Source organism: Acomys minous, assembly GCF_964271855.1.
Source record: "Acomys minous genome assembly, chromosome: 13".
Classification (NCBI taxonomy): domain Eukaryota; kingdom Metazoa; phylum Chordata; class Mammalia; order Rodentia; family Muridae; genus Acomys; species Acomys minous.
This window is the reverse complement of record NC_140495.1, coordinates 87,018,080-87,044,385: the sequence shown is the minus strand read 5'-3', so window position 1 is coordinate 87,044,385 and position 26,306 is coordinate 87,018,080. Positions and strand designations below refer to the sequence as shown.

General features: G+C 42.3%; 1 protein-coding gene across 8 annotated transcripts in view; it reads left to right on the top strand.

The window, feature by feature from the left end:
- SEPTIN10 (septin 10) overlaps nucleotides 1–26,306 on the top strand; it is an 85,919-nt gene that overhangs the window by 51,671 nt on the left and 7,942 nt on the right. For 5 of the 8 annotated variants that reach the window (XM_084753581.1, XM_084753578.1, XM_084753579.1 and 2 more), the window contains 2 exons: nucleotides 2,874–3,006; nucleotides 8,307–8,494. In XM_084753581.1, the coding sequence (XP_084609707.1) occupies nucleotides 2,874–3,006; nucleotides 8,307–8,494 (321 nt within the window). Of the gene's footprint in view, nucleotides 1–2,873; nucleotides 3,007–8,306; nucleotides 9,360–10,005; nucleotides 12,962–17,987; nucleotides 18,094–26,306 lie in introns of those variants that run through there. The other 3 variants (XR_014773766.1, XM_084753583.1, XM_084753584.1) reach the window with 3 other exon arrangements.

Genomic DNA, 26,306 nt, shown 5'->3' with positions numbered 1-26,306 from the left:
TAGGCCTGTAGTTTTTGTTTTTGCGGTGAATCAGACTCAGGCAAGAACTGCTCCCCAGTTTGTTGAGATAGTGTTTTACCATGTAGTGCAGACTGACCTGCAGCTTGCTCTGTCGCACAGGGTGCTCTTACATGCTTAATTCTCCTCCTTCTGTCTCCAAGGCACTCCCAGGAATCCAGATATGTGCCACATCTGGCTAGGAACTAGTGTTTTGAAAGGAAGATTTATATAGTATTATAGAGTTGCTTAACTGTTGCCTATAGTTATACTGAAATTTTATCTTTGGAACTCTCAAGGTATGAGTAACTGTGCATTTAATAGAGTTAGAAACTCACCATGTTTATTTTATACTGTACAAGTAACACGAACATCTGTGAAAAGCCTTGTGGATTTGATGATGTAAGAACTAAGAATTGCTTTTTACCCCTTTTGCTTCAAGTTAGTCAGACTGATCATAATATCACATGATGGCATTACATACTCATGATAACAAGGTAATTTGATCCTAGAGAGGGGCATAGTATAGCAGGAAATGCTCATGTTCACTTAATAAACGTGACAGTGAACAGTGGTTCGTTCGTTCACAGTACTAACTGTACATATCGTGTTCCCGAGAGCTATTAAGACTTTCCCCACCACCATTGAATGATACAACAAATCTCTAAAATTAGAACTTCCCCCATAACTACATATCCTGGAAAGGCAGAAGTAGTTGGTGTGATGGAAAGGAAGCAGGAACAGCACACCTCTTTTCTTCTGTTGCAGTTGACTTGAGGCTGTCAGATCTTGCATGGTTAGATGTGGGCTTTAAAGGAAGTCTGGTTTGGTTCACCCCAGCTTCTAACTTTCCAGGTGTGTTAGTTAGATTTGCTAAGCTCTTGTCCTCTCATCTGGAAATAAGAATGTCAATGCTTGTTCTTCAAGTTTGCTGTGGACGTGAAGACTCTGTAGAGTGTGGAGCATCTATTGCAGGTGGCATATAGTCATTAAAGTCTAGGCCTTTTCTCTTCACCAGTTCTATTTTCTTCCTGGGTGTGTGTACAGATAACGTATTAAGATAGCATTTTAACTGTCAATTGATAAGAAGCCAGAGCCAGATGTGGTAGCACATGCTTTTAATTCCAACACTCAGAGAGGCAGAGGCAGGTGGATTACTGAGTTCAAGGCCAGTCTGGTCTACAAAGTGAGTCCAGGGCAGCCAGGGCTACACAGAGAAACCCTGTCTCAAAAAAAAAAAAAAAAAAAAAGCCAACACATTATTCATTATGTACATGTTATAAAAGACATATAATTCTACCTGCAAAATGGAATGAAGTTTCTGAAATTTGTCAAAATTGCTAATATACTTAGAAGCTTCTTTAAAATGAGATGCAAACAAATAAACAAAAACAGCACAAAGCCTAGTACTAGGTAAGTTGTCTCCTTGGTCTGTGAGGCAGTCATCTAGTCCTTAGGGTATTTTGCACAGTGATGGGTTTTGTTCTTAATGAGATGTTCTTACAGATGTTTAGGATATCACCTTAGAAGACCTGCTGTGCATGTCTTAACTCTCAGCTGTAATACTTCTCATGCAACATCTTACTGTTTTTCCTTCAACTTATCAAATATTAATAAAAATTCTTAAATCCACGTATATTTAATGTCATTTTAAATGCAATAGAATTTCTGATGGACATAACAGGAAAGTGAATTTGTATTGTCTGCTGAATCTTGGGGTGTTCGCACAGTAAGCTGAAATGGGAGGGCTGGGCATGTCTGATGTAGGAAGGCTTATTGTTGTACATCTGGAGATTTACATGTAAGCAAAGAGAGCTAGTTAGAATTCCAGGACAGTCTGCTAGGCCAGAATTGTCTCTACTTAGGAGAAGTGTTTGTCTCTAAAGAAACAATGAAGAAGAAACTAGTGTCTAGACAGGTAACAGATGGCCAAGGATCCTGTACCTATTTTCAGTATTTGCAATCTATTAAAAAGAGGGAAAGAGGATGTAAATGCTCAGGAAGGTGCTTAGGAAGGACCAGGACAGCGAGGAGAAGGGAAAGCCTTTGTAGAGCAAGTTGCCTCTGCACTTGGCCTTCAAAGACAGCGGAAGCAGCAGAACAGAATGGGCTTCGGAAGTGGGCAGTGACATCAGAAGCTGGAGAAAACTCAGAGTGTAAGGAATGCTTTAGGGACAGTGAGTTACTTGGTTCGGCTAGAACCTAAAGGGACCTGATTCATTTGTTGGGGGATTAATGTGGAAAAGAAGCAGGGCAGATTGCAGTTTCTTGAGCCTTGTCTGAAAGAGGTGTGATCTTGTTCTTCAGTGGTGTAAGTATAACTCAGGGAGAAGGATAAGGAGCTTTGTGGTTTGGGTGGAAGTTCAGGAGTGACCAGAAGAACCCAGGAGAGAGGAGGAGGGACTAGAAGCCCCGAGACCATTAAGGAAAACATTGCAATGGTGAAGGCAGAAAATGTCAGAGGTCACATTGGCTACGGTACCTGCAGAAACAGAAAGAGGACTGGGTTTGGTGATGTGAGCTCTACAAATAGAGCTGGCCTGCCTCAATGCTCAAGGATAACCAGAGGGGATAAGTCATGTGGCGTCATTACTCAGCTTGTAGCTAGACCGATGCTACGTAACAAAGATTGAAATAGGAACATGTTTGGGATTAAACCAGAGTACTTGTGAAGGACTTTTTAATCAGTCTTAGTTCGCTTTATTAGCTGTGGCATTTAGAGCCTTTCATCTGATGCTGTAGGCAGTGGCACATTTGGGGGGTCTCAGAAATGATGGTAAATGATAAAATAACACCTAATAAAAGGCATAGAAAGTCTTGCAAAAACTGTTATATCATCTTTTTAATATAATAATAACACAAATAATTTTTTTTAGTCTTCAAGAGACTTATGAGGCCAAAAGACACGAATTCTATGGTGAACGTCAGAGGAAGGAAGAAGAAATGAAGCAGATGTTTGTGCAGCGAGTAAAGGAGAAAGAAGCCATATTGAAAGAAGCTGAAAGAGAGGTAAGTGTAGTTCAACTCCAGGTCATTTATATCTATTGCTTTGGAGAGTCTTTAAAATGGGAGGGTTACTTAAGATTGTAATTTGCCTTTGAAAACTATAGCACTTTACTGACTGACATATCTGTAGCCTGTTGCTAATGAGCTGTCAGAAACATAGACACATTGATGTGTTTCCACAGTGCTGACATTTATTGAACAACAGGTTTGTAAGTAAAGTCAGATGACATAACTTTCATTGAGTACAATGCCAAGGTAATGGCAATTTCCCCTGATCGCTGGCTCTTGGCAACCACATAGCCTTTTATTCCAATCTCTATTACTAGTATTAACTCTCAGATCACACACTACATTGCATACAATAATGTACACAGGTATGAGGGTCTGAGAAGGCTAGAGAAGGGCCACAGAGGTACCACAGTCACTGTAAGTGGTTAGAAAAGACAGTAGTGAACACAGAAGCTGCTCAGGGTAGGCAGAGCCAAGGTGTCACAGGACCCTTAAAGACAGGCACTTGAGCTGTTTCAGATATTTACCAAAGGCATAATACAGAAGGCTGAATGACTAGAAATCAGTTGGGATGTTTCAAGCAGTGAGGACTGTCAAGTGGAAAGGATCTTTCAGTCCTTTGACATACCCACTTTGTGCTCACATACAAGTTAGTAGGGCCATCACTGGCTCAGTGTTAGTTGTCCTTTTTACAGAGTCCAAATGAGAATGTTGAACTCTTTGCTGTTCAGGTATGTTCAACATGTCTTTAGGTATGCTTCTTTTTGTTTTTGCTTTGTGTGGGAACGCCATGTGTTCCCAGTCTTCTTTGATAATTCATAGGTTTTAGTTACTTTTTGTTGCTGACATAAGATTATATGACCAAGGCAGTTGTGGAAGGAAGAGTTTGTTCGGGCTATGGTTTCAGAGCGGACCTTCATAATGGCAGGAGAGGCATGGCAGTAGGTGGCTGGAGCAGGAACCTGACAGATAACATCCATAGTGAAAGCACAAAACAGAATGAAAGTGGAAGCAGAGTGAAGCTATGAACTGTCAAAAACCCTCACCCAGTGGCATACTTCCTCTAGCAAAGCTGCACTTTCTGAAGGTTCCATAACCTCCCAAAGATTGCCACCAACTGGGGACCAGATGTTTACATATGCCTATGGGGGGCGTTTCTTATTCAAACCACTAGAGGTTATGACTTTCTACTTGGTATGAATAAGTTGTTTATCAGCCTATGTCTCATTGCTACTGGCTGATACTTATGTTTAGAGGGCAGCTCCAGAAGAGCTCCAGATTCTTGGGCTCCCAAACAAGAAGTTGAGCAGGGGCGCAGCAGAAGAGATAGTACCCACCCAGGAATCCTGGCTGCAGCTGCTAAAATTGCCTTATTGTTTCTGGTTATGCTTTCTTGTTGTGTGTTTATGACCATGTAGGTGGTCAAAATTTAACCTTTTTTACTGCTAAAGTCGGTTAAGACTCTGGGGATTCTCTTGGGAACCTAAGAGGAGCCCCTTGACTTTTGTAATCTTTCCTCTTCCTGGTGAATACTATTCTCTCTTTGCAGGATGTGACTGGTTAGAGTCCAGCCCTTAGGTTCTTCTTGTCCTCTGTGATCGAGAAGGACTTATCAGAGCAGTATGGCTCTTTTAGAGGGGTCCTTTTGCCCCTAAGTCTTGGCTTACCTTAAGATGGCAAGAGCAAAAATATTGGTTTTACTTTTAGCCCTCTTGCCTCATTGTCTTATGCTTCCGAGCTATGGTTTTTGAAAACCCAGAGGATGTTTCATCCCTCTTGTAGAGTGGATTATAGATTTTAGTTTTAACTTTTTGTGTAACAGAAAAAATTTAGACAAAAGCAGATTTTTCACAAACATAGCAGAGAATATAATAATTATGCTGATTAAACACATTTTTCTTTAAGTCAGTTTTTATAAATGTTACCAAGAGCTGATCAATATCATAAGAGGACCCCTTTAGTTAAAGTAGAAGTTTTAGAAATAATTATTATTATCTATTCAGATTACATCCCAGTTGTTGTCCCCTCACTTGTATCTTCCCATTCCACCCTCCCTCCCTCTAGTGCAGTACTCCCCTCCTCTAGACCTCTAACAGAGGGGACCTTCTCCCTCACCATATGACCAGCCTACCAGGCTTCATCTGGATACCTTGCTTTCCCTTCCTCTGTGTGTCCACCTGGCCTTTCCACCAAGGGGAAGTGATCAAATCAGGGGCACCAGAGTTCATGTCAGATGCAGTCCCTGTTCCCTCAACAACTGTGGAGAAAGAGCTGTCCGTTGGCTACATCTGAACAGGGGTCTAGATTTACTTACTGCATGGTTAGGAATTTTCATAACCTTTAATCACTATACATATTCTATCTTTAAGTTCCATCATAAACTTTTTTTCCATCCATAAACCTTTATCATGTACACCCTTTTTATGTTTTCGTCTCCTGTTTATTGGCTCCTTTATATCCCTTAATGCCATAAAGACTAAAAGGAAAACATTTACCAAATTATGTTCATGGAATAACATAATCTCAGGTTACCTGTCCACAAAAAGCTATAGTGAGATACTTTGTTGCCATCGGATTCTTTTAAAGGCTCTTGTATTTATTTTTCCTTTGGTTTCACATGAATTGGAGAGTTTCAGAATGATACTTTCAAACAAGAGCTTGAAAACAGAGCTTCCAAAGACCCTGGATCATGTACTATCTTGTGTAAGCAAGAGAAAAAGTACACAGAGAACAAAAAAATCTTTTTATATTAACCTTGTAAATATAATCTGAGATAAATTTATTTCGCTGAAGAATCTGGGGTAGATGGCAAATGGCTACTCTTTCCTGGGGGAGCAAGGAAAGAGGAAGGAGGAGCCCAGTGGTGTGGGCTAGACAGGGCCCAGCACAGTTGTCGTTGGCTTCTTCTTTTTTAAAAAAAATATTATTTATTATGTATGCAGTGATCTACCTGCATGTATACCCACAGGCCAGAAGAGGGCACCAGATTGTTTTGAGCCTCCATGCAGTTGCTGGGAATTGAACTCAGGACCTTTAGAAGAACAGACAGTGCTCTTAACCTCGAAGCCATCTCTCTGGCCCCCATGGCTGTCTTCTTTATAACACACATAAACTTGACCAGATGAGCTACCATTGTCTGCTGCATTGTGTATTAGAGTAGATATTGACAGGAGATAGGAAACAGTTCCCTCCTCTCAGATTGCTCTTTTTACCCAGAAATAAAGAAAAGATACCAGAGAGGAAATGCTTTCGAAGAACCACCCTCTGACATTTTTAGATTTAAAATTGTCTAGTGGTTTCTATGTTATAATAAGGGCAGGGTGTACTTATATTTATTCTTCATGGAATTTTGAGTCAATGTCAAGTATGTAAGGGTTAAAACAAACAGACCACAGGAACAAACCCTCAGGAATGGGATCCAGTGTATCGCCTTTATAGAAGTTGAGGTTGTCCATTAGGAGAAACCTGGTCATAGGGAACTTCTCATTTACTTTTTCATCTGCAGAGTGGATCTAGGTGCAGTGTGCTGTTTGAATTCAAGATCCCATTCAGAGGCCAGGCTTCTCTCTCCCCCAATTTTCAAGAGCATCTAAGGCAAACTTAGCCTAATATTTTTAGATGTATTCCATGGTGTATCTAAAAAAAAAAAAAAAAAAAAAAAGTTGTCCTGGATTCCCACATGTGAGGGGAGGGAAAATGAATCAATGAGTAGGCAGCCCTCAAGATGACACATCCCTTGACCCACCAAGGGTGCCCTTCTACCATGGATGGGTGAGCACACCTCCTATGCAGTCTCCCTCATAGAGGAACAACTCTGGAGGCATCCTCAGTGCTTCCATCTTTAAGATTCAGCTCTGTTCTTGGTGAAGAAGTCCCTGAAGCCAGTTTGAGCTGACCCAGAGTCAATCATTACCATCTGTTTTTCTTTACCTCTTTAATTTGGAAGCTTTGTCTCATGGACCTCTTACAGATTATCTTTACATTTTGTTTTGGGGATTCTGGGCTAGGCCATTTGAAGTAACCACTATTTTGTATTGTTCTTTAAGTCCTGTTTTGGGGCTCCTTTGGTCAGTCTTTCCCAGAGCGAACTACTTGTCTAACAAAGACAAAAAACCATAAAAGACAATGTCAAGGACATATTCTGGGCTCTCACATCTATATTGAACGTAGATAATCTCAGTTAATTTTTCTAATTTATGTTTGATGGATATATTACACTCCATGACTATAGTGTAACTCTACTACACCAAGAATTACAAATAACCTCCAAATTTAACTTTTCTTTGGCCTTCCATTGTTTACATTGCTCTCAGCACTAAAGTCTTCCCAGCCCCAGTAGGATGGCTTGTTAAGCCCCAATTACAGCCTTTACCCACTTTTCCTAGTTTTCTAAATTTCCTCATAGTCTTCTACAGTCCTCTAGAAAACAGTGTGGTCAGGCCTGTCCCAGCAATTGCCCATTCCCTGGTATAACCTTCTGTTTTAGTTACTTTTTTATTGCTGTGAAGAGGCACCATGACCAAGATATGTATAAAAGAAGGTGCTTAACTTGGGACTCACAGTTCCAGAGAGTGATCCCATGGCATCAGGGCGGAGAGCATGGCAGCCAGCAGGCAGGCATGGCCCCGAAGCAGCAGGGGAGAGCATGGCAGCCAGCAGGCAGGCATGGCCCCGAAGCAGCAGGGGAGAGCATGCGGAGGAAACGAGAGTGCTTACTGGGAATCCTCAAAGCCACCCCTAGTGACATACTTCCTCCAAAAAGGCCACACCTCCGAATAATTCCCAAATAGTTCTGCCAACTGAGGCCAAGTGTGAGGTTCTTGACATAAATCGACAATGACACTTGCTTTCCAGTAGTTTCTCGGTAAGATTTTCAAATCTATTTTTAAAAACCATGTATTATCTTTATTTGGAAAATATTTTTGTTGCTTTTGTTGTTAAATTTCTTCTATATTTTTGTGTCCCTTATTCTTAATCAGCATGAATTTGAGAATCTTTTATTAAATAGGCTTTACAGATACAATGTAAGGCAAAAACATAAAAATGTTAGTGAATAGTCAAAAGTTTTGTTCCCGAGTCTGTGGTGTTTATGTATTTGGCTCAGTCGTGTAAAGGAAATCGCTTAAGATCAAAGTTCCCATGGCAACTCAATGCTTTTACTGGAAGTGTGGACAGTAGCATAAAATAAGTTGGATGAAGGGAAGGAAGGGTCTTGTATTGCTAAGATAGAAACCATTCCTGTGTGTGTGCTGCCACATAGTGTCAGTTATGGGAACTGTACTTTGGTTTCACAGCTTCAAGCCAAATTTGAGCACCTTAAAAGAATTCACCAGGAAGAGAGAATGAAACTTGAAGAAAAGAGAAGAATTTTGGAGGAAGAATCAATTGCTTTCTCAAGAAAGAAAGCTACCTGTGATCTATTCCAGAACCAGGCATTTATGGCGGCAGGTAGCAGCATTAAGAAGGACAAAGAACGAAAGAAGTAAGAGTCCAGCTACCCTGTCCCCATGTCCCTCCCCTACCTTTTGTCTCCTTGCCCTGCTGGCTTTCCTTTGTCTGTCTCCTTACTCCTGTCTGCCTCCTGCTACCAAACTACAGTGGCTTCAGAGCAGAGGCTTCGCCCTTGCTCTTCTCTGTCCTTGCAGCAGTTAGCACAGCACTTGGCGTGTCCTAGGTCTGCAGGCTTAGCCAAATTAAGGGGTGGACAGAATAGAATGTCTCACCATGTGGAAAGGGCAGGTAGGGCAGGGTGGAAGGAGTTGGGTACTGTAATTCACATCCCTGCCATGATTAGTGCACAGCATGCGCATGTGTGTGCGTGCGCGCGCGCGCGCGCACACACACACACACACACACACACACACACAGAGTATTTTATGTCTCCTGGAAACTGCATTTGATGGGTGAATCACAGAATTAACTATCTTGTTAATAAAACCTTAATTCTTAGGCTCACTTTAAAATTTAATTGTACTGATCATTGATTTTGGGAGGAATTTTTATTTAATAAGGGAATCAAGCTATCAGCTGAACTCCTGGCTTTGCAATCGGATATACAAATGCAGAGGAAGGAGAGAGGGCCACATACAAGGGGGGGGGCACCAGGAGTGATTGGATCATTGTCTCAATTTCCTTGTTCTGTTGGGAGGCCCCCTCTTCTGTCTTCCTCACAGAGCAAGGCTCCTGCTTCTGTGCACTCAGTGCCTGTATTTCGTGTAATTATTTGTTAAAAGAATGAATGCATAATAGATGTGTTTTGATTAAAGTTTTAGATTTAAAGATATAAATTATAAATACAACTTACTACTGTTTTTACCATGCTTTGAATTAAAAAATATAAAAGCTTTTTACTTTATTTCTTCATTTGTAATCTAGTGTAAGAAAATAATATTTCCCAGTTTTCCTGTATATCTCCCCAATAAAAGTGCTCCTTGAGAGTTATGCTATCGTTTACAAAGTCAGACAAACCCGTAGATTCCTTTTTCTTTCATTCCTTGTGCCCTAATACAGCTTCCTTTGTGGTAGGCAGTTACATCGCAGGCTGTTTCTTTTTGTTTTGTTTTGCTTTGTTTTTGAGATAGGGAGTCATATATTCTGGGGTGGCTCCAGACTCTTTATGTAGCAGCTGAGAACTTGTGGTCCTCATGTCTCTACTTTCAAGTGCTGGGGTTACAGATGTGTGCCCCCATCGTGGTTGAGTTTATATAGTTTTTCATTTACTTGTCTAAATGATCCCACCTAGGGCTTTATGCATGCTTTACCAGCTGAGCTATAGCCACTCCCCAGCCCAGCACATGGATCTTTAAGGATGCGCCCTCAAGACAATGTGGCTTGATCCTTGTTCTTCTTTTTCAAAGTCCTATAGCTAAAGACCATGTGTGTGTTGTCTGTTTGCTGCTCCTTTTATGAAAGCTTTGTAAAATTAATGCTTTTGATAATTTTTGTTTCCTATGCTTTTTTATTGTTCCATTCAAAAGAATTTTTTCTTTCCAGCTCCAATTTTATTTAACACAAGAGTTCCAGAGCACAGATGGTCATCACAATCGAAAGTCATTTGCATGATTTGAGCTTTTGCTCTTTTTGCCTTACCACTAATTCAGTTATCTAGCAAAGGGCTAAAGTTACTCACATTTATAGAAAATATTTTCATGTGTAAAGCTGGTCTGTTAGCTAAAGTGCATAGTTCTCGCACATTTACTATTGTTAGGAATCTCTTAAGTTGCTATTTTGCTGTAGACTTCGGTCTACTTTCCTGCTGCCAAATGTTACTTACTGCGTGTTTTCTACATAACGAAGGTTTACTGCCATTGAAACTACAGAACCCTCCATATTATAAATATCTGATTGCATTTTTATTGTAGCATGAACATAGTATACTAAACAAAGTGACTCATTTGTAATAGTCTGCAGTTCCGTGTCAAAATATGTAACCTTTTATGCTTCAATGTGCCTTGTTCTGTATTGCTCTGATAAAACAAAATATGTTTGGAAGTTAAAACATACATTTGTAACCGAATTATAGTATTATTTTGAAGGTGTCATATGTATTTTTTTAAATGCTGCCTTTCAGGAACCAAGAAAGTTGAAAAAAATTTTTGTATTTTTGTATTTTTGTTTTATTTTTCGAGACAGGGTTTCTCTGTATAACAAGTCTGGCTGTCTGGAAAACTCTCTCTGTAGACCAGGCTGGCCACAAACTCACAGAGACCCTCCTGCCTTTGCCTTCCAAGTGCTGGGATTAAAGGTGTGCGCCACCACTGTCCGGCTAAGACAGTTGAAAATTTTATTAGAACATCTGAATCTTAAATGTATTAAAAACTTGGTACTTCATATTTCAGGAGATATTTGCATTCAGTGCCTTAGTAGTTTTAGAACATTTAATGTTTTGTCTTTTCTAATGGGTATAGATATATATACTTTCATTCTTTTGTATTTGAATAATCTTTATTCTGAATAAAATTGATATTCTCTACAAATATATGTATTTCCTAAAATGTGTTTAAGTTGCTTTAATTTATTGTTTTAAGTGGACACATAATTTATACTCTGATGCTTACTTTTCTACAATGTGTGATGATCTAATCAGGGTAGTTGGCATATTCATCAACTAAATGGCTATTTTGTATTGAGAGGATTCAGAGTCTTCTCTACTATTAAAAATATACCTTTTTATCAGCCATAGTTACTGTACTGTTGTAGAACATTGTAGAGTGTTCATCGTTTCCAGTCCCACTCTTGCACCTGTACTTTCCGTCCCTACCGTCCCTGGCTCCTTCCCAGCCCCTACTAATCACTGTTCTTCTTTTACTCCTCCAAGAGAGAACACGCAGCCTCTGTCTTTCTGTGCTTGACGTAAAGCCTTGCCCGACCTTGGCAATGCAGGTGATAAGACTTCATTCTTAAGACAACTAGCACTCTACTGTGTATATCTGTCCTACATTGTCTTTTCTAGTCATCCATTGATCGGCTTCTAGGCTAGTGCCAAATGTAGAGTATTGTGAATAATGCTGCATTAAACATGGACTACAACTGTCTCTTTGACATAATGATTTCATTTCTACTGGCCATATTCCTAGTAGCAGAACTACCAGATTATAATATAGTTCTATTACTGTTAATTTTTAGGAAATTGTTTCCATGATGATCATACCCATTTATATTTTCACCAATAGTATATGAATGTTACTCTTTCTCTACATCCTCACCAAAATTATTAATTTATTTGATTATTGTTGTTGTAAACTACCTATGTCTTTACTAGCATTTAAAAAAATGATCACATTATTATTGGAGTGAGATCTTGTGATTTTGAGTCTATTTGGTCATTTATTTTGCTCTTGAGGTCTGTGTATTCATTGTTTGTTCATCTTATAATTGGATTTTTTTTTTACTAATGAATGTTTTTAGCCTCTGATAGTTTAGTATGTTTTTGAATGAACAGTTACATTACTGTCTCTTGTTTTACAGTTTGCTTACATGTGTTTCCTGTGCTCTGTTGGAGCCTTTTAATTTGGCACAGTCCTATTTGTTCACTTGTTCTTTTGTTGCTGTGCTCTGGCATCTTATCTAAACAGTATTTGCTCAGACTAATGCCCTGTGTTGATTCCATATAGTTTCTTCAATGGCTTCATAGTTTCAGGTTAAGACTTTTTCCATTTTTTTGAGTTGTTTGTTTTATTGATATAGAAAGCAAACTGGCAAAACAAAACAAAACAAAGACCAGGCACCACCCAGAGTTGGAAAAGTCAGGGTTCCCCACTGGCGGCCCATGCGTGCTAGCTCTCTGAGTAGTTGGCCCCGACCTCAGTTCTTACTGTTTTTATAGGGTGAACAGCAGTGTTGTTCTTGTCCATTTGAATCTGCCTGTGTGCGTGTGAGCCATGGCAGGGCTCTCCGTAGCGCTTCCTATAGAAGTGGAACTGATGCTATTAGAGCAGCCGCTTTGTAAGTATTTTCTCAAGATAAGGACGAGGGGGCTTAGTGGAGTCTGCCAGAGTACAAAGCAGAATTGAAGTAAGGGTCTAGTCCATTCTGATCCTCCACATCAGTATATTTAGTGAGTGATGGGGCCTAGTTTTTTTCTTCACATGATGTTCAGTTTTCCCAGCACTATTTAAAAAACAAAACAACTTATCTGCATGAGAGATGACCATACGTGCCACATGAATGTAGAGGTGACAGGACAGCTTATGGAAGCCAGTTCTCCTTCCATCTTGTTGGTCCCAGGCATCTAACTCAGGCTGTCAGGCTTGGTGACAAGCATGTTAGTGCCACTTCCTCCCCCCCTCCCCCCGCCACCCCCCATAACAGCCCCATGCCATTTTACTGCCCCTAGAGCCATTGTTTGAAGAGACAGTCCCTTCTCCAATGGGTTTTCTTGCTGTTTTTGTTTTTGTTTTTGTTTTAAATCAGTTATCGATAATGACCTGAATTATTTTGGTTTCTTTAATTTGCTCCATTTTTCTGTATTTTTTTGTTTTGTTTTGTCATTTAAGTTTGGAGTCTACTACTTGTAATGCTCAAGATAGTTTTGACTAGTGCCTTTTGTGGTACTGTATTAGCTTTTTTCTTATTAGGCTGTCTTGTGTAAGGGATGAGGTATTTGGGATATACACAGTGAATTGTAGGTGGGGGGGGTTTAGTGTACTTCTAATAAATGGGAGAACAGGAAGGCCAATAGCTAGTAAAGCTAGTGGAGGTTGAAAAAAAAAAGCCCACCCCAGTGTGGAAGAGCAAGAAAAAGCTGCATTGTAAGATAAGCATCATATATGCTCAGCTGTAAGGCAGGACTCAAATCTCTAAGGGAATTAAACGACACAGATTATATTCTCTGGTTATATTTCAATAAAAAGTCAATAAAAAGATAGCAGAGATTCCTTTTTGTTTGAAAATTAAGAAATACACTTTCAAATAACCTAAAGATTGGAGAAAGGTATTAGAAAACATTTTAAACTGAATAATTTTAATGCATTTAATGCAAAATAAATTTAAATGCAAATTTATAACTGATTGGGAAGCTAAAACCACTTTTAGAGTGAGATTTATAGTCTCACCAATACCTACTAGGGGAAGTGTAGACATTCCTGACAAGGCTGGGGCAGCGGAAGAAGTGGTCAGGCAGAGGTTGCCTGGAGTGCCCAGAGATGAGCATCCATTGGCCCTCTTGGAGATGACGTGGAGGAACCTGATTTGTCTCCCAACACTATGTAATCTGCTGTCTCATCCTGGATGAACGAGTCTGCAGCGTCTTGCCCTCAGTTCGTTTTCATAAGACTCCTGGTATCCCCATGGTGACTCCTCGCTGCTCACCTCCTGGCCTGAACCTCCTCCCAAGGCTCACCCTCTCCTGGGGCTCACCCCCTCAGCCTGAACCTCCTCCTCTTACCCATGGACTGGATGCTTGGGAGAAGGAGCAACACCTGGTGCCCATTGTGGCTTTGGCCCTCTGGGCATTGGGAGGATGCCCCCTGTTTGTCTTGGTGAGTAGGCCCCTTCTGTGTGCTTCCCAGCTGCTTGTGGGTGAACTTGTGTACCCCTCATCCACACACATCATTTGGATCTCGTTAGGGTCTGACCAACCCGCCAGCTCTCAGAACCTGGGGCTTGGCCCGCCCTCCCCAGAAGCACCTTGGGGACCTACAGCCTTGGTGTGAAGCCACCTTTACCCCCAAACTCTCCCCCACCCTCCCACTATGGATGACATTCTGCTACTGCTCAATTCTTCCCCCTTTCCTCCCAACTCTCCAATTACTTGAATTAGGCGGAGGACGATTATACCCCCACACAGCTGCAATCACTCCACATTCCTTCTGCCCAAGCCCAACCAGAGCTTCCCAGACCTATCCGTGGGTGGAATTCCACGCTTACTGCTTCTCCATGATGCCTTCCCTCTTCCTCCTGCAGCCCCAGCTCTCAGACCTCACCTTCCCACTCTCGTTTACCAAGCACAAAACCCACACCCAATACCTGTGGGGTAGAACTCCCACCATGCCTCCCTCTAGCCGAGGCCTGCTCTGTTAATGTTTTACATGGCGTGGCGGCCCGGCTCTGCTGTCCCACCCCCCTACTTGCTGATTTTGCCCTCATTTGTTTAGAAGGGGGCCCTAGAGTGTGGTGTCGACTTCCCCTACTTCAAGCAGGTTCTATTTCAAGAACCATTCGCTTGCAAACCCATTATGACTGGTATTCCTTCTTAAGGGGGTCCTCACTCCTAGTGAGCTCCTTCAGTGGAAAGCGGCCTACAATGGCCAGCTTAGAGGCTCTGATTAAACAACTTGCTTGGGAAGGAGCCCTCACAGCTGTGGCAGGCCATCAGCTGCAAATCTCTGCCGCCAAAAATATTAACCCCATGATGGCACTCTTTGAGGCACTTGTGGCCTCTTTGCAGACCCTGGTTATTGATAAAAGACAATCTTCTCAAAACCTACATGCTGGGGGTGCAGCCAACTGGGCCATTTCTGCCACACCTGCCCAAGGGGAGCCTTATTCTCCCTGCCCCACACCCCATGCCCTCCATGCCCCAAAGGCTATCATTGGGCTAAAGACTGCAGATCTGCCCTTCCTTTAAACTTCCCCAGGGGCAACCCTTAGCCCCGCCAGTAAGGGGGAGGAGGGAGTCAAGAATTGAGATAGAAAATGTAAAGTTCTCTTTCTTACTTTAAAAAAAAAATGATTTAGGAACCCATAGGAATAATGAACAAGGAAGGAAAAAAAGCCTGTCATAATCAAACTAAGAGAGTCAGGGCTGAGCTATAGCCATTGGCAGAAGATTACCTAAGAGACCAGTTAAGCTGAGCGTCGGGAAAGCTTGGCATCCTGGGGCTAAGGTGGCTTGTGCTCCACACACCTATTCCTAACAGCACTTAGCAACCTGAGACCACCAGCACCAAGCTGCACAAACCCTGCTCCAAACCACGTGATAAATTGTCCCTTCCCAGCACCCCTTGGTAATTACCCTATTGTGACCAAACACTTCCTAAAACTAGGAAAATGGGCCAATCCAGCTTGAACTGGTTTTGCATGTGTGATCATTAAAAGATAGTCTACGTTTTTTGGATTAACTTTGAGGGGATAAACCCTATTGATCTTTCTCTCTTCCCCTCTCAAAGATCCTTTTATTATGTTGGGATACCTATTCAATGCCCTTACTACCTCCACTTCTTCTCAGCCTTGTACTTAATATTTGCAGTTTCTGGAGATGTAGTTTTTAGGGAGACTTTGTTCTACGTGTCCCCTAGTAATTCAAGTCCTAGAAATGTACTCAAGAGATGAAAAGGATCTCCCTCCCAGGACCTGTGTAAGTGTGTATATAGCACTTCTTTTCCACAATCTGCCAAAACTCAAAGTAACCACAGAGACCATTAACTGATGGTCTCTGGCATAAATGATCTGCATAAATGATCTGCGTGTGGTTCATACAATGAGAAATCACTCAATCAGACAAAACATGGATGGATCCCCTTAGCGTCATGTTAAGTCAAGCAAGATGCAAAAGGCTCCTGCTGAGTGATTCTGTTTATGTCCTCCTCTGAAATGAACCTCGTGTTGACCGTGTCCTACATGTATGTAGTGCCCTGAGGCCATGCTTAGCCCTCTGCCTTCTCTCTCCTTCCCTCCTACCAGGTGATCCACCGCTTCCCACCAAGTCTCCGTTTTCCTTTCATGTCTTTTGGTTTTTGACCCAATGGGTCTAATGGATTTTTCCCTCAAAGACAAAAGCAATCACCTGTGATTTCCAGGACCTCGGGGATGACTTCAAAATGTGTGTGAAATTTGGAATAGTCCATCTCATTGCTATGAAGGTGGATAATTGGCTGTGTACATGTGTTAAAGCAAATAGAAATCCACACCTAAAGAATTGTTTACCATTTAACAGTATGCCTCTGTAAACCTTATTATTTTTCTGATTCTTTTGGCTCACATTTATACCTCCTCTCAGAATTTGTTCAAGGATGTTTTTCAGCTGGTTAACAACTAATTTTCCCCACATGGTGGTTCAACTTCTAAGGGGATAAACATCACCTGCTCTCTCAAAAGTCTTTTTTCTTATCCCCCACTTGTTTTTTTTTTTATCCCCCACTTGTGATCTAAAAAAAACAAAAACAAAAAACAGAAACATGTTTATCTCTCCTTCATTCTCCTTCCACTTATTATTTTTTTTTAACTATGTTGTGACACTGCTAGGGAGCCCTTTTCAGGATGCTGGGTGTGATGTGTACACAGCATAGTCACCAGGGTCATGACCCAAAGGGGAGAGGGCATACACACACGTTTTGCATTTGTGTATGGAGGACAGAGGACAAGACATCTTCAGGTGTTACTCCTTAGAAGTCTCCATCTTAGATGAACTATTATTAACTCCTTGGAGAATTTCATGCATTCATACAGTACATTTTGATCACATTCACTCTAATTCTTTCTCACAGAGCCTTAACTTGTGATACAGATTTACTCATGCGTGTGGGGCCATCCAATTGAGCATGGATAGCCTACCAGGACCCACACCTTTAAAGAAACTGACTCACTCAGCAGCCATCAGCTATCAAATTAGCTCCTATTTCTCCCTTCCCTTTCCTCCCTCCAAAACCCTCCGATATTACCTTCCTCCTTCAAATTCATGGCTTCTCTTTTATCTATTTGTTATCGCATGCATATATGTATATACATAATACATACTATTCATAAATATAACCTGTTCAGTTCACATAATGTTCTCTGTGTGTGTGTGTGTGTGTGTGTGTGTGTGTGTGTGTGTGTGTGTGTGTATAATATAATATGTTTTCAGAGGTGACTATATGGTATTAGACAGCTCGTTGCTGTGCTCTTTCTGGGAGGACCACTTCTCTTACTCCTAGCTTTTCATGGTTGCCGATAGTTCTTTGTTGTGGGTTGAGACTGCCTGGGCTTTTCCCTGTCCACTTTGGCATGCCCATTGGTGATGTTCTTATTCACGTTATGTTTGGGTAGTCATATTGGTGAGGTATTGTGGGGGTGGCTTCTGATATTGTTAGGAGACATACTCTCATAGCAAACCCCCTGTTCCTCTGGGTGTTACAGTCTTTTGACCACACAGTTTCACCGGAGCTTCAGGTGCCGGAATGTTTTATAAATGTATCTAGGAACTGGGGCTCCACAACACTGCAGTTTAATTGGTTGTGGGTTTCTGTAGAGAAGTTTCCTTGATGAGGGGCAAAGACTGTACTTATCTGAGGGTACAAAGGAGACTGTTTATAGATGGTTGCTAGGGGTTATGCTGGTTTAGGAAATTAGTAGTTGTAGAGTCTTTTCCAATAACCATGATCTTACCAGCACTGAGTAGTTGGTTAGGTTTCCAGCACCAGGCATGATCTCCTTGCCATGCCTGCCACCATGATCCCCCACCATGATGATAATAGATTAAGCTTCTAAACCTTAAGTAAGTCCCAATTAAATGTTTAGAAAATAAGAGTTGCTGTGGTCATGGTGTCTCTTCACAGCAATGGAACAGTGAGTAAGGCACCAGTCAACATTCTTATGTAATGGGGGAAATTTGACAAGGCTCCACCCCTGGATGAAGAGCTGTAGGCACTCAATGCTGCTGAGGTAAGCCTTCTCTTATCAGTTATCCCGTCATGAGTGACCAGCCCTAAACATAGACATATCTAACAAATAATGTCATAAGCTTGGAGGGTGGGGCACACAGAAGGAGTTGGAGAAGGAAGGATGAGGGGAGAAAATGTTAAAACAGTTCTCATGTATAAAATTTTAAAAAGAAAAACTTTAAAAAAGAAATATCAAAAACCTCAAGAACAATCAAGTAGGGTTTATCCCAGAGATGTGGAGACAATTCAATGCATATTCATAAATCAGTAAGTGTAATCTGCCACATAGATGCACTCAAAGACAAATGCATCATGGCCATACTGTGTGGTTCAGAAAGGCCTTTCACATTCACTCATGATAAAAGTCTTGGAGAATCTAAGATGCAGAAGACATTTCTATGTTGTAAAGGCTATGCATCAAAATCTCACTGCCACCAATATGGTAAATAGAAAAACTGAAAACATTTGAGTAAGATAAAAAGAAGACCAACTGTTACATATTGATTTATTTAGTGATTTACTTAAAGCACTGCATGTACTGCCTATTTGCCAAGCATGACTTCACTTGCTGCCTGGAACAGTGACCTGGAAAAATAGCTGAATAATGGGTCATTGGCCTTAACAACCTGCTTATGCCATACATGCTTCTATAAAATCAGCTTGCTTGTCTGCCCTACTGTGGTTTTAGAGTATAAAATGGGAATACAAACTAGACTCAGCATCAGAACCTTTCAGGAGCATCCTGGATGTGGTCCACCAGTGACATCTCTCTTCTGTCATTGGTGTTGGAGTTTTTATTCCAGAAAGATTCCTGCATTACACAGAAGGAGACGAGGAGCGCCAGTTGTTCTCACTACTGTTCAGTATAGTGTTTGAAGTCTTAGCTAGAGCAATCAGACAAAAGAAAATGATGAGGATTCAAAGTGTTCTGACTTGCTGATGATTTAATTCTAAAGATAAAAGACCTTAAAAGTTCCACCAGAAAATGCTCACAACTGTTAAACATTTTCAACAGCATGGCAGGGTATAAAATTAACACATGAAACTGTAGCCTCCCAATGTATATGACAACGACACTAAGAAAGAAACCAGGAAAACAGCTCTATTCACAATGGCCTTAAAATATACAAAATGCCCTAGAATAAACTTACCTAGGAAGTGAAATGTTTGTACAATGAAACTTTAAAACACCAGAGAAAGGGAGGGAGACATCAGAGGATAGAAAGACCTGAATCTGTGGTTGGACAAAATTAAGACTGCCAAATGATCATAGTACCTAAAGCAAATTTTATTGCAATCATAATCAATATTGCAACTCCCATTTTCACAGACATAGAAAACACAGCACACATATTTATAGGGAAACAAAATCGTAGATTGCCAGTGCAGTTTTGAGCAATAGGAATATTGCTGGAGGTATTTCCGTACCTACATACTACATAGCCATACCTACATACTACATAGCCATACCTACATTCTACATAGCCATACCTACATACTACATAGCCACACCTACATACTACATAGCTACACCTACATGCTACATAGCCACACCTACATACTACATAGCCACACCTACATTCTACATAGCCACACCTACATACTACATAGCCACACCTACATACTACATAGCCACACCTACATACTACATAGCCACACCTACATTCTACATAGCCATACCTACGTGCTACATAGCCACACCTACATACTACATAGCCACACCTACATACTACAAGCCACACCTACATTCTACATAGCCACACCTACATACTACATAGCCACACCTACATTCTACATAGCCACACCTACATACTACATAGCCATACCTACATTCTACATAGCCATACCTACATTCTACATAGCCACACCTACATACTACATAGCCATACCTACATACTACATAGCCACACCTACATACTACATAGCCACACCTACATTCTACATAGCCACACCTACATACTACATAGCCATACCTACATTCTACATAGCCACACCTACATACTACATAGCCATACCTACATTCTACATAGCCATACCTACATACTACATAGCCATACCTACATTCTACATAGCCACACCTACATACTACATAGCCATACCTACATTCTACATAGCCACACCTACATACTACATAGCCATACCTACATTCTACATAGCCATACCTACATACTACATAGCCATACCTACATTCTACATAGCCACACCTACATACTACATAGCCATACCTACATTCTACATAGCCATACCTACATACTACATAGCCATACCTACATTCTACATAGCCATACCTACATTCTACTTAGCCATACCTACATGCTACATAGCCATACCTACATGCTACATAGCCATACCTACATACTACATAGGCATAGTAATAAAACAGTATGGTGTCATCACAAAAACAGACACATAGATCAGTGAGACAGAATAAAAGATGTCGATATAAACCCATGAAAGTTCAGCTACCTGATTTTTGAAGGCAGTCAAAGTGTACACTGGATAAGAGTTAGGCTGCCCAGCAAATGGTGCTGGAGACCCTGGATAGCCACATGTAGAAAGAAGAATGAAATTAGATCCTTGTCTCTAACTGCACAAACATCAACTCAGATTAAGGACTGCAACATAAAACCTGAAGCTCTGGAACTGCTAGAAGAAAGAGGAGTTTGATACAAGATAAAGACATAGGTAAGGCTGCTCTAAATAGGGAATGCAGCCAACAACTGGCAGATAGGACTTCATGACGTTAAAAAGAGGCTGTATATCAAAGGACACTTACCTAGTGAAGAGCCAGCTCTAGATGCCATTCATCTGACAGAAGATTATCTTGACTGTACAAAGAACTCAAGAAACTAAACATCAAACTTTAAAACAACCCAATCAGAAATGGGGTTTGGAGCTGAATAGAGTTCGCAGAGAAATGTTACTGCTAATAAACACCTTTAAAGGTGTTCTGCATCCTTAGCCATTAGGTAAGTACAAATTTGAACTGCTTTGGTATTCTAGCTCATCTCATTCAGAATGGCTATTATCAAAAAACTGTAAGTACTGGATGGGCATGGTGGGCACACCTGTAACCCCAGCACTCAAGAGGCAGAGGCAGGAGGATATAGAAAGTGAATTCCAGGAGAGCCAGGACTATTTGGATCCTGCCTCATGCCCACCTACTCCTCACGTTGTAATGACAACAGATCTGGCCATGTTTCAGGGAAAGAGTATCAGCTATGGCAACCCGTGGGAAAGCTTGAAGTAGACCTGTCATATGCCTTAGCTATATCATTCCCTGATACATGCCCAGAGACTCTCTCCATGTTCACTGCTGCTCTATGCACAATAGCCAGGAGATAGAACCAGCCTAGATATCCATCAACAGACGAATGTATAATGGAATCCAAATGTGAAGAAAGATGAAAATTTCAGGTGTCTTAGTCTCTGTTCTATTGCTGTGAAGAGACACTATGACCAAAGCAGCTCTTACATAAGAGTTGGGGGCTTGTTTATGGGCTCAGAGGTTTAGTTCAACATCATAGCATGAAGCATGGCAGCAGTCAGGTGCTAGAGCAGTAGCTGACAGCTACATCTTCATCAGTAGGGAGAGGAAGAGAGGGAGAGGGAGGGAGACAGACAGACACACACACACACACACACACACACACACACACACACATACACACAGAGAGAGACTAGGCTTGGCGTGGGCTTTTGAAATGTCAAAGCTCATCCCCAGTGACATACTTTCTCCAACAAGGCCACACCTCCTAATTTTTCTAATCCTTTCAAGCAATTCCATTCCCTGGTAACCAAGCATTCAAATACATGGCCCTGTGGGGACCATTCTCACTAACAGATAAATGGATAAAACTGAAAAAAACAAAACAAAACAAAACAGAACAAACCTATACTGACTAAAGCCACCGAAACCCAGAGATAAATGCCTCTTGTTTTTCTCATTTGCATCTTAGCTTTAATGCCTTTGTTGTATAGGAAACTGGGAAGGGGCCATTGGAGAGGATGTGTTAAGGGGAGGAACTGTTGTACATGAGATAAGGAGACGTAGGAAGGGAACAGTGTGGGCAGACCCGTCCAAGCAAAGGTGGGAATAGGGTGATAGCAGAATGACAGGGCAGGGAGGGAGGCTTAACCAAAGTGATCTGTGAAACGGAAAAACTCATGGAAATCCACTACTTTTAAAGCAGCTAAAAATATCAGTTTTAAAAGTGTTGTTGAATAATGCTGCTTTGAGAACCTATTGTTTAGCAAACAAAGTCTCAGCACTGGGTATGGGGCACCTATTTATGAATAACAGCTCATGACAACAGGTCAGGGAGGCCCTAGGGGCCTCCAGAATAACGACGGCCACTGGTACTCATTGTGATTGCTTGATGGAAGTAGGTGATAAAAATCCTATTGCATGGAGCATGACACACCCTGGTTACAAGAACAGAGAAAACAGAGGGAAAGCAAATGATTGCTCTCTTCCTTTGGCAGCTGGCACAGCAACTTCTAATAGTGTGAAGGGCAGCCTCAGGGAGGAAGTGTTCAGCTCAGATCCAGTACACATCCTCTGAGGATGTGTGTCTGAGCTTGTGTTCAGCAACAGGCTGAGCAGGGAGTGACTTCAACCCCTGGAAGTAAGCGAGGGCAATGACAATGGCCTATGTTGTCCTGGGATCTTCTTGGAGCACCCTGCTAAGCCTGCCACTGGGGTTTTTGTTAGGTATTGAGGTGGAAATGTCAGGGTTCTCTTGTCTTCTGAGGACTGGACTGGCTTTTTGCATGGTGCCAGAAGGGCAGCAGCAGTTACTACTCACCTATCCAAAATACCTTTCCAATAGCCCTGCTCTGTGTGTTGTAGTGTGGTTTCCAGAGTCCAAAGCAGAAACTCCACACTTAACTGTTTGGAGGCATAAACAATAACAGCATAGGAACAGCTACATTTCTAGAGAGTTACATAACATCAGATAGATCTATCTATTGTCCGTCCGTCTTTTTTTTTTTTTTTTTAAGAAAAATCTCAGAACTATGAGAACACTGTAGGAGACAGAGTTGGGCTTGTTGCCTTTCCCCAAGAGACTTGAGACCATGCTCAGTCTAAGGTTCTCTCACCTCCAGGTAAAGTGAGCTTGGATGCAAGAGTGAAGACTTGCTGAAGACAGGAAACCTATAGGCCCGCAAGGCTGCTGTTTCCAGAGGTCCTCTGGCTGTTCCAGAATTGCCCATCAGCAAGCACCAAGGCATCCTAACACCACACACACACACACACACACACACACACACACACACACACACACACACACACACACGGCTGCCATACTACTCTGAGGCCTCAGTTCACTGTGTTGGATACTGAAGTCATTAAGATGAGGGGGAAGGAACCCCAGGATGTAGCTGTGGTGAGGTCTTGGTCTGCCAGTGACACCAGTTTTCCTGCAGTTGGTGGCTATAGCATTTGTTGCTCCAGGCTTTCCCTGGAATAGAGGGCACAGGCTACAGCCTCTAGATCTCCCTCTTTTCTCTCCCATGACGTAGTCTCTGTTTTGGTCTCAGAAAACCATATTACAAAACAGACAAATGTCACTGTCTTAGAACTTCTTTCCTTTACCTGGCCTGTGACTGACACTCCTTCCTCCTCCAGCTGATGGAGCCACAAGGCCCCAGCCCTTGAGTACCTAGAGGGAGATGAGTATGTAAATGTACATATGTGCAAGCATATGTGTGCTGTGGTACAGGTAGGATATGTGTCTTGAGAGAGTGTACCTGCACTTTGCATGTGCTTTCATAGCTTAGGGTGATGGCTCAGGAATAATTAGGGGCTGGATACAGACTTTGTTCTGCAGGGGTTTTCTTTGGACCAGGGATGCAGAGTGAATGGTCAGGAAGTGGTGTAAGGAAGGAAGGTGACATAACACTGGAAGGATGCCCTAGAACTTCTAGGGAAAAGTGGGCCATGGCATGCAGAATTGCACAAGTGAAAGTGCTGTGTGGGCTGCTGCAGACGTCTCTCCCTGCAGTGATCAGGAGCCCCAGGACATACATGTGCCAAGATGCCAGAGACCATTGACCAACCCTTTATCTCAAGATAGGCCTGAAGGATGCAAGGTGGGCCAGGTATGGATGCCCTCAGGGTAGAGGTACTTAAGTTGTGTTTCTCCTGGGGCCAGAGCCTGCCTGCCATGCTCCCACTGCTATCTCCCTTCTGGTATAAGTCGGTTACATACGTGTCCCAAAGTCAGCTTGAGCCAAGATTCTCCTGACTGTCTAGGATTGAGGTGGAGACAGTGGGAGATAAAGCGCCCCTGGGGAAGAGGACAAAGGAAGCCCTGGAGTTGGCCTGGGCCCTTCTGGCTAGGCTCCGAGGAGCAGGCATAAAACTGTAACTGAGGAGCCTGGGGTTGGTGGAGCTGCTCTGCCTGCTGCTAAAAGCTACATCTTGGCTTCAGGGAGAGGATTTCAACACAAGAGCGGTTCAGATGCAAGAATGCGGAAGCCATACACAGAGGAAGAGCAGTGACCAAGGGCTGGGGCCCTGTGGCTCCATCAGCTGGAGGAGGAAGGAGTGTCAGTCACAGGCCAGGTAGAGGAAAGAAGTTCTAAGATGGTGCCCCCTGAGGTGAGGCAAGTAAGGCCACCCTCCAAGGCCAGTTCAGATGTCAGATGGATGTCCCATAGCTACCAAAAACTATACTGGAAAGTTATTACTGTGCTGGATGCAGCTCCTCTCTGTTCGGGACACCAAGTTCAAGTTCTGCCCTCAGAAGGTCTTTTTATTTTCACAGGAGTGGAACAGCAGGGTCAGACATCAGTGGCCCCTGGAATCTTCTTCTTTGTCAGGGCCGAGTTTGGCAGTAGTCAAGCCAGCATGATCATAATCTGGCTCCAAGAGAGGGGCCATGGTGTCTGGAAAAAGGCTTTAAGGACTCAGACATCATCTGATCTTTGCTATGAGACCTTTCCAACCAGGAAGGCAGCTCCGAGACAAACACCTGCCTCATGCTTGGCAGTAAGGTATGCAGAGAGAGCCTCAGCATGGAGACAGCTCCAAGAATGGAAGGGCTGAAATCCAGGCTGTGCCCCTCCTGCTGGCCAGAGCCTGAGGGTCTGCACTAGTGTGGTAACAGGCAGAGCGTTCCTCTGGCACTCTAGGCTCTTGTCTTATGTGGATGGGTTTTGTCTGAGGCCCCCAAGAGCCTCACCCTTGCTCACCACAGAGACTACCAGGACTCTTCACTTCTCTCCATGGCCTCTTACCACTTTCAGCAGGGACACAATTGGCCTGTGTCCTAGGAATCTGCAGCACTTCCTATGGTTTCCCACTCGTAATATCTCCTCCTATGATGCCAGCAGAGGGCGCTCTAATACCCCAAGATGCTGATAACAATGTAGAGATTTATTTATTATTTTAAATTTTCAACTCCTCCTATGTTCCCTACTCCTTCAGAGGTTCATCACCTCTTATTTTCATTATTGTTAGACACATGTACACTTATAAGTACAACATATTAAGCTTAATTATTGTTGCTTACACGTGGTCAAGGCTGGCCTCTTGGGGTTGGATAACCTATTTGGGGTTTGTCCTGCAGAGGCCTGCTTCTCCCTCCCCCAGCAACATTCACCACCTGTAGCTCTTCACCTAGAGTGACTGCCGTTGCTGTGTTTCAGGAACTTGTAGATAACCGTGTAGCTGAGACTTCTTGGCACCGCTTCCCTCTCACACATAAAAGGCCTCTCTTGGCAGACATCCCGCTCCTCTGGCTCTTCCCATATTTCTCTCTCCTCTTCCTCGATATTCCCTGAGCCTTTAGGTATGGTAGTTGTGTTGTAGACCCCTCAGTCTGCATTTTGAACTTTCTGTAATGTTCTCTGCTGCAAAAGAAGGCTCTTTGGCAGGAGGTGGTCATATTTAGATTGCAGTTAGACATTACCGTAGCTCAGGAAAGCAGCAATAGGTAGGCTCTCATCTAAGGCCCATGGCTTCAGCAGCCACAGGCAATAGACTACACACTGGTGTGCACAGTGTCCTATTGGGTGGGCCATAAATTCACCCTCAAACTGTAAGTGCCACAACTGTAACCTTGGGTATATCTTACTATGAGGGGCATTGTTTTGGTTCTTAGGATTTATATTTTTGGGGATAGCTAGACTCTTTTGTTCTTGAGAATTTTATATAAGCATATTTTATGACAGTTTGGGTCACAATCTGTGCCCCATGTCAGGTTA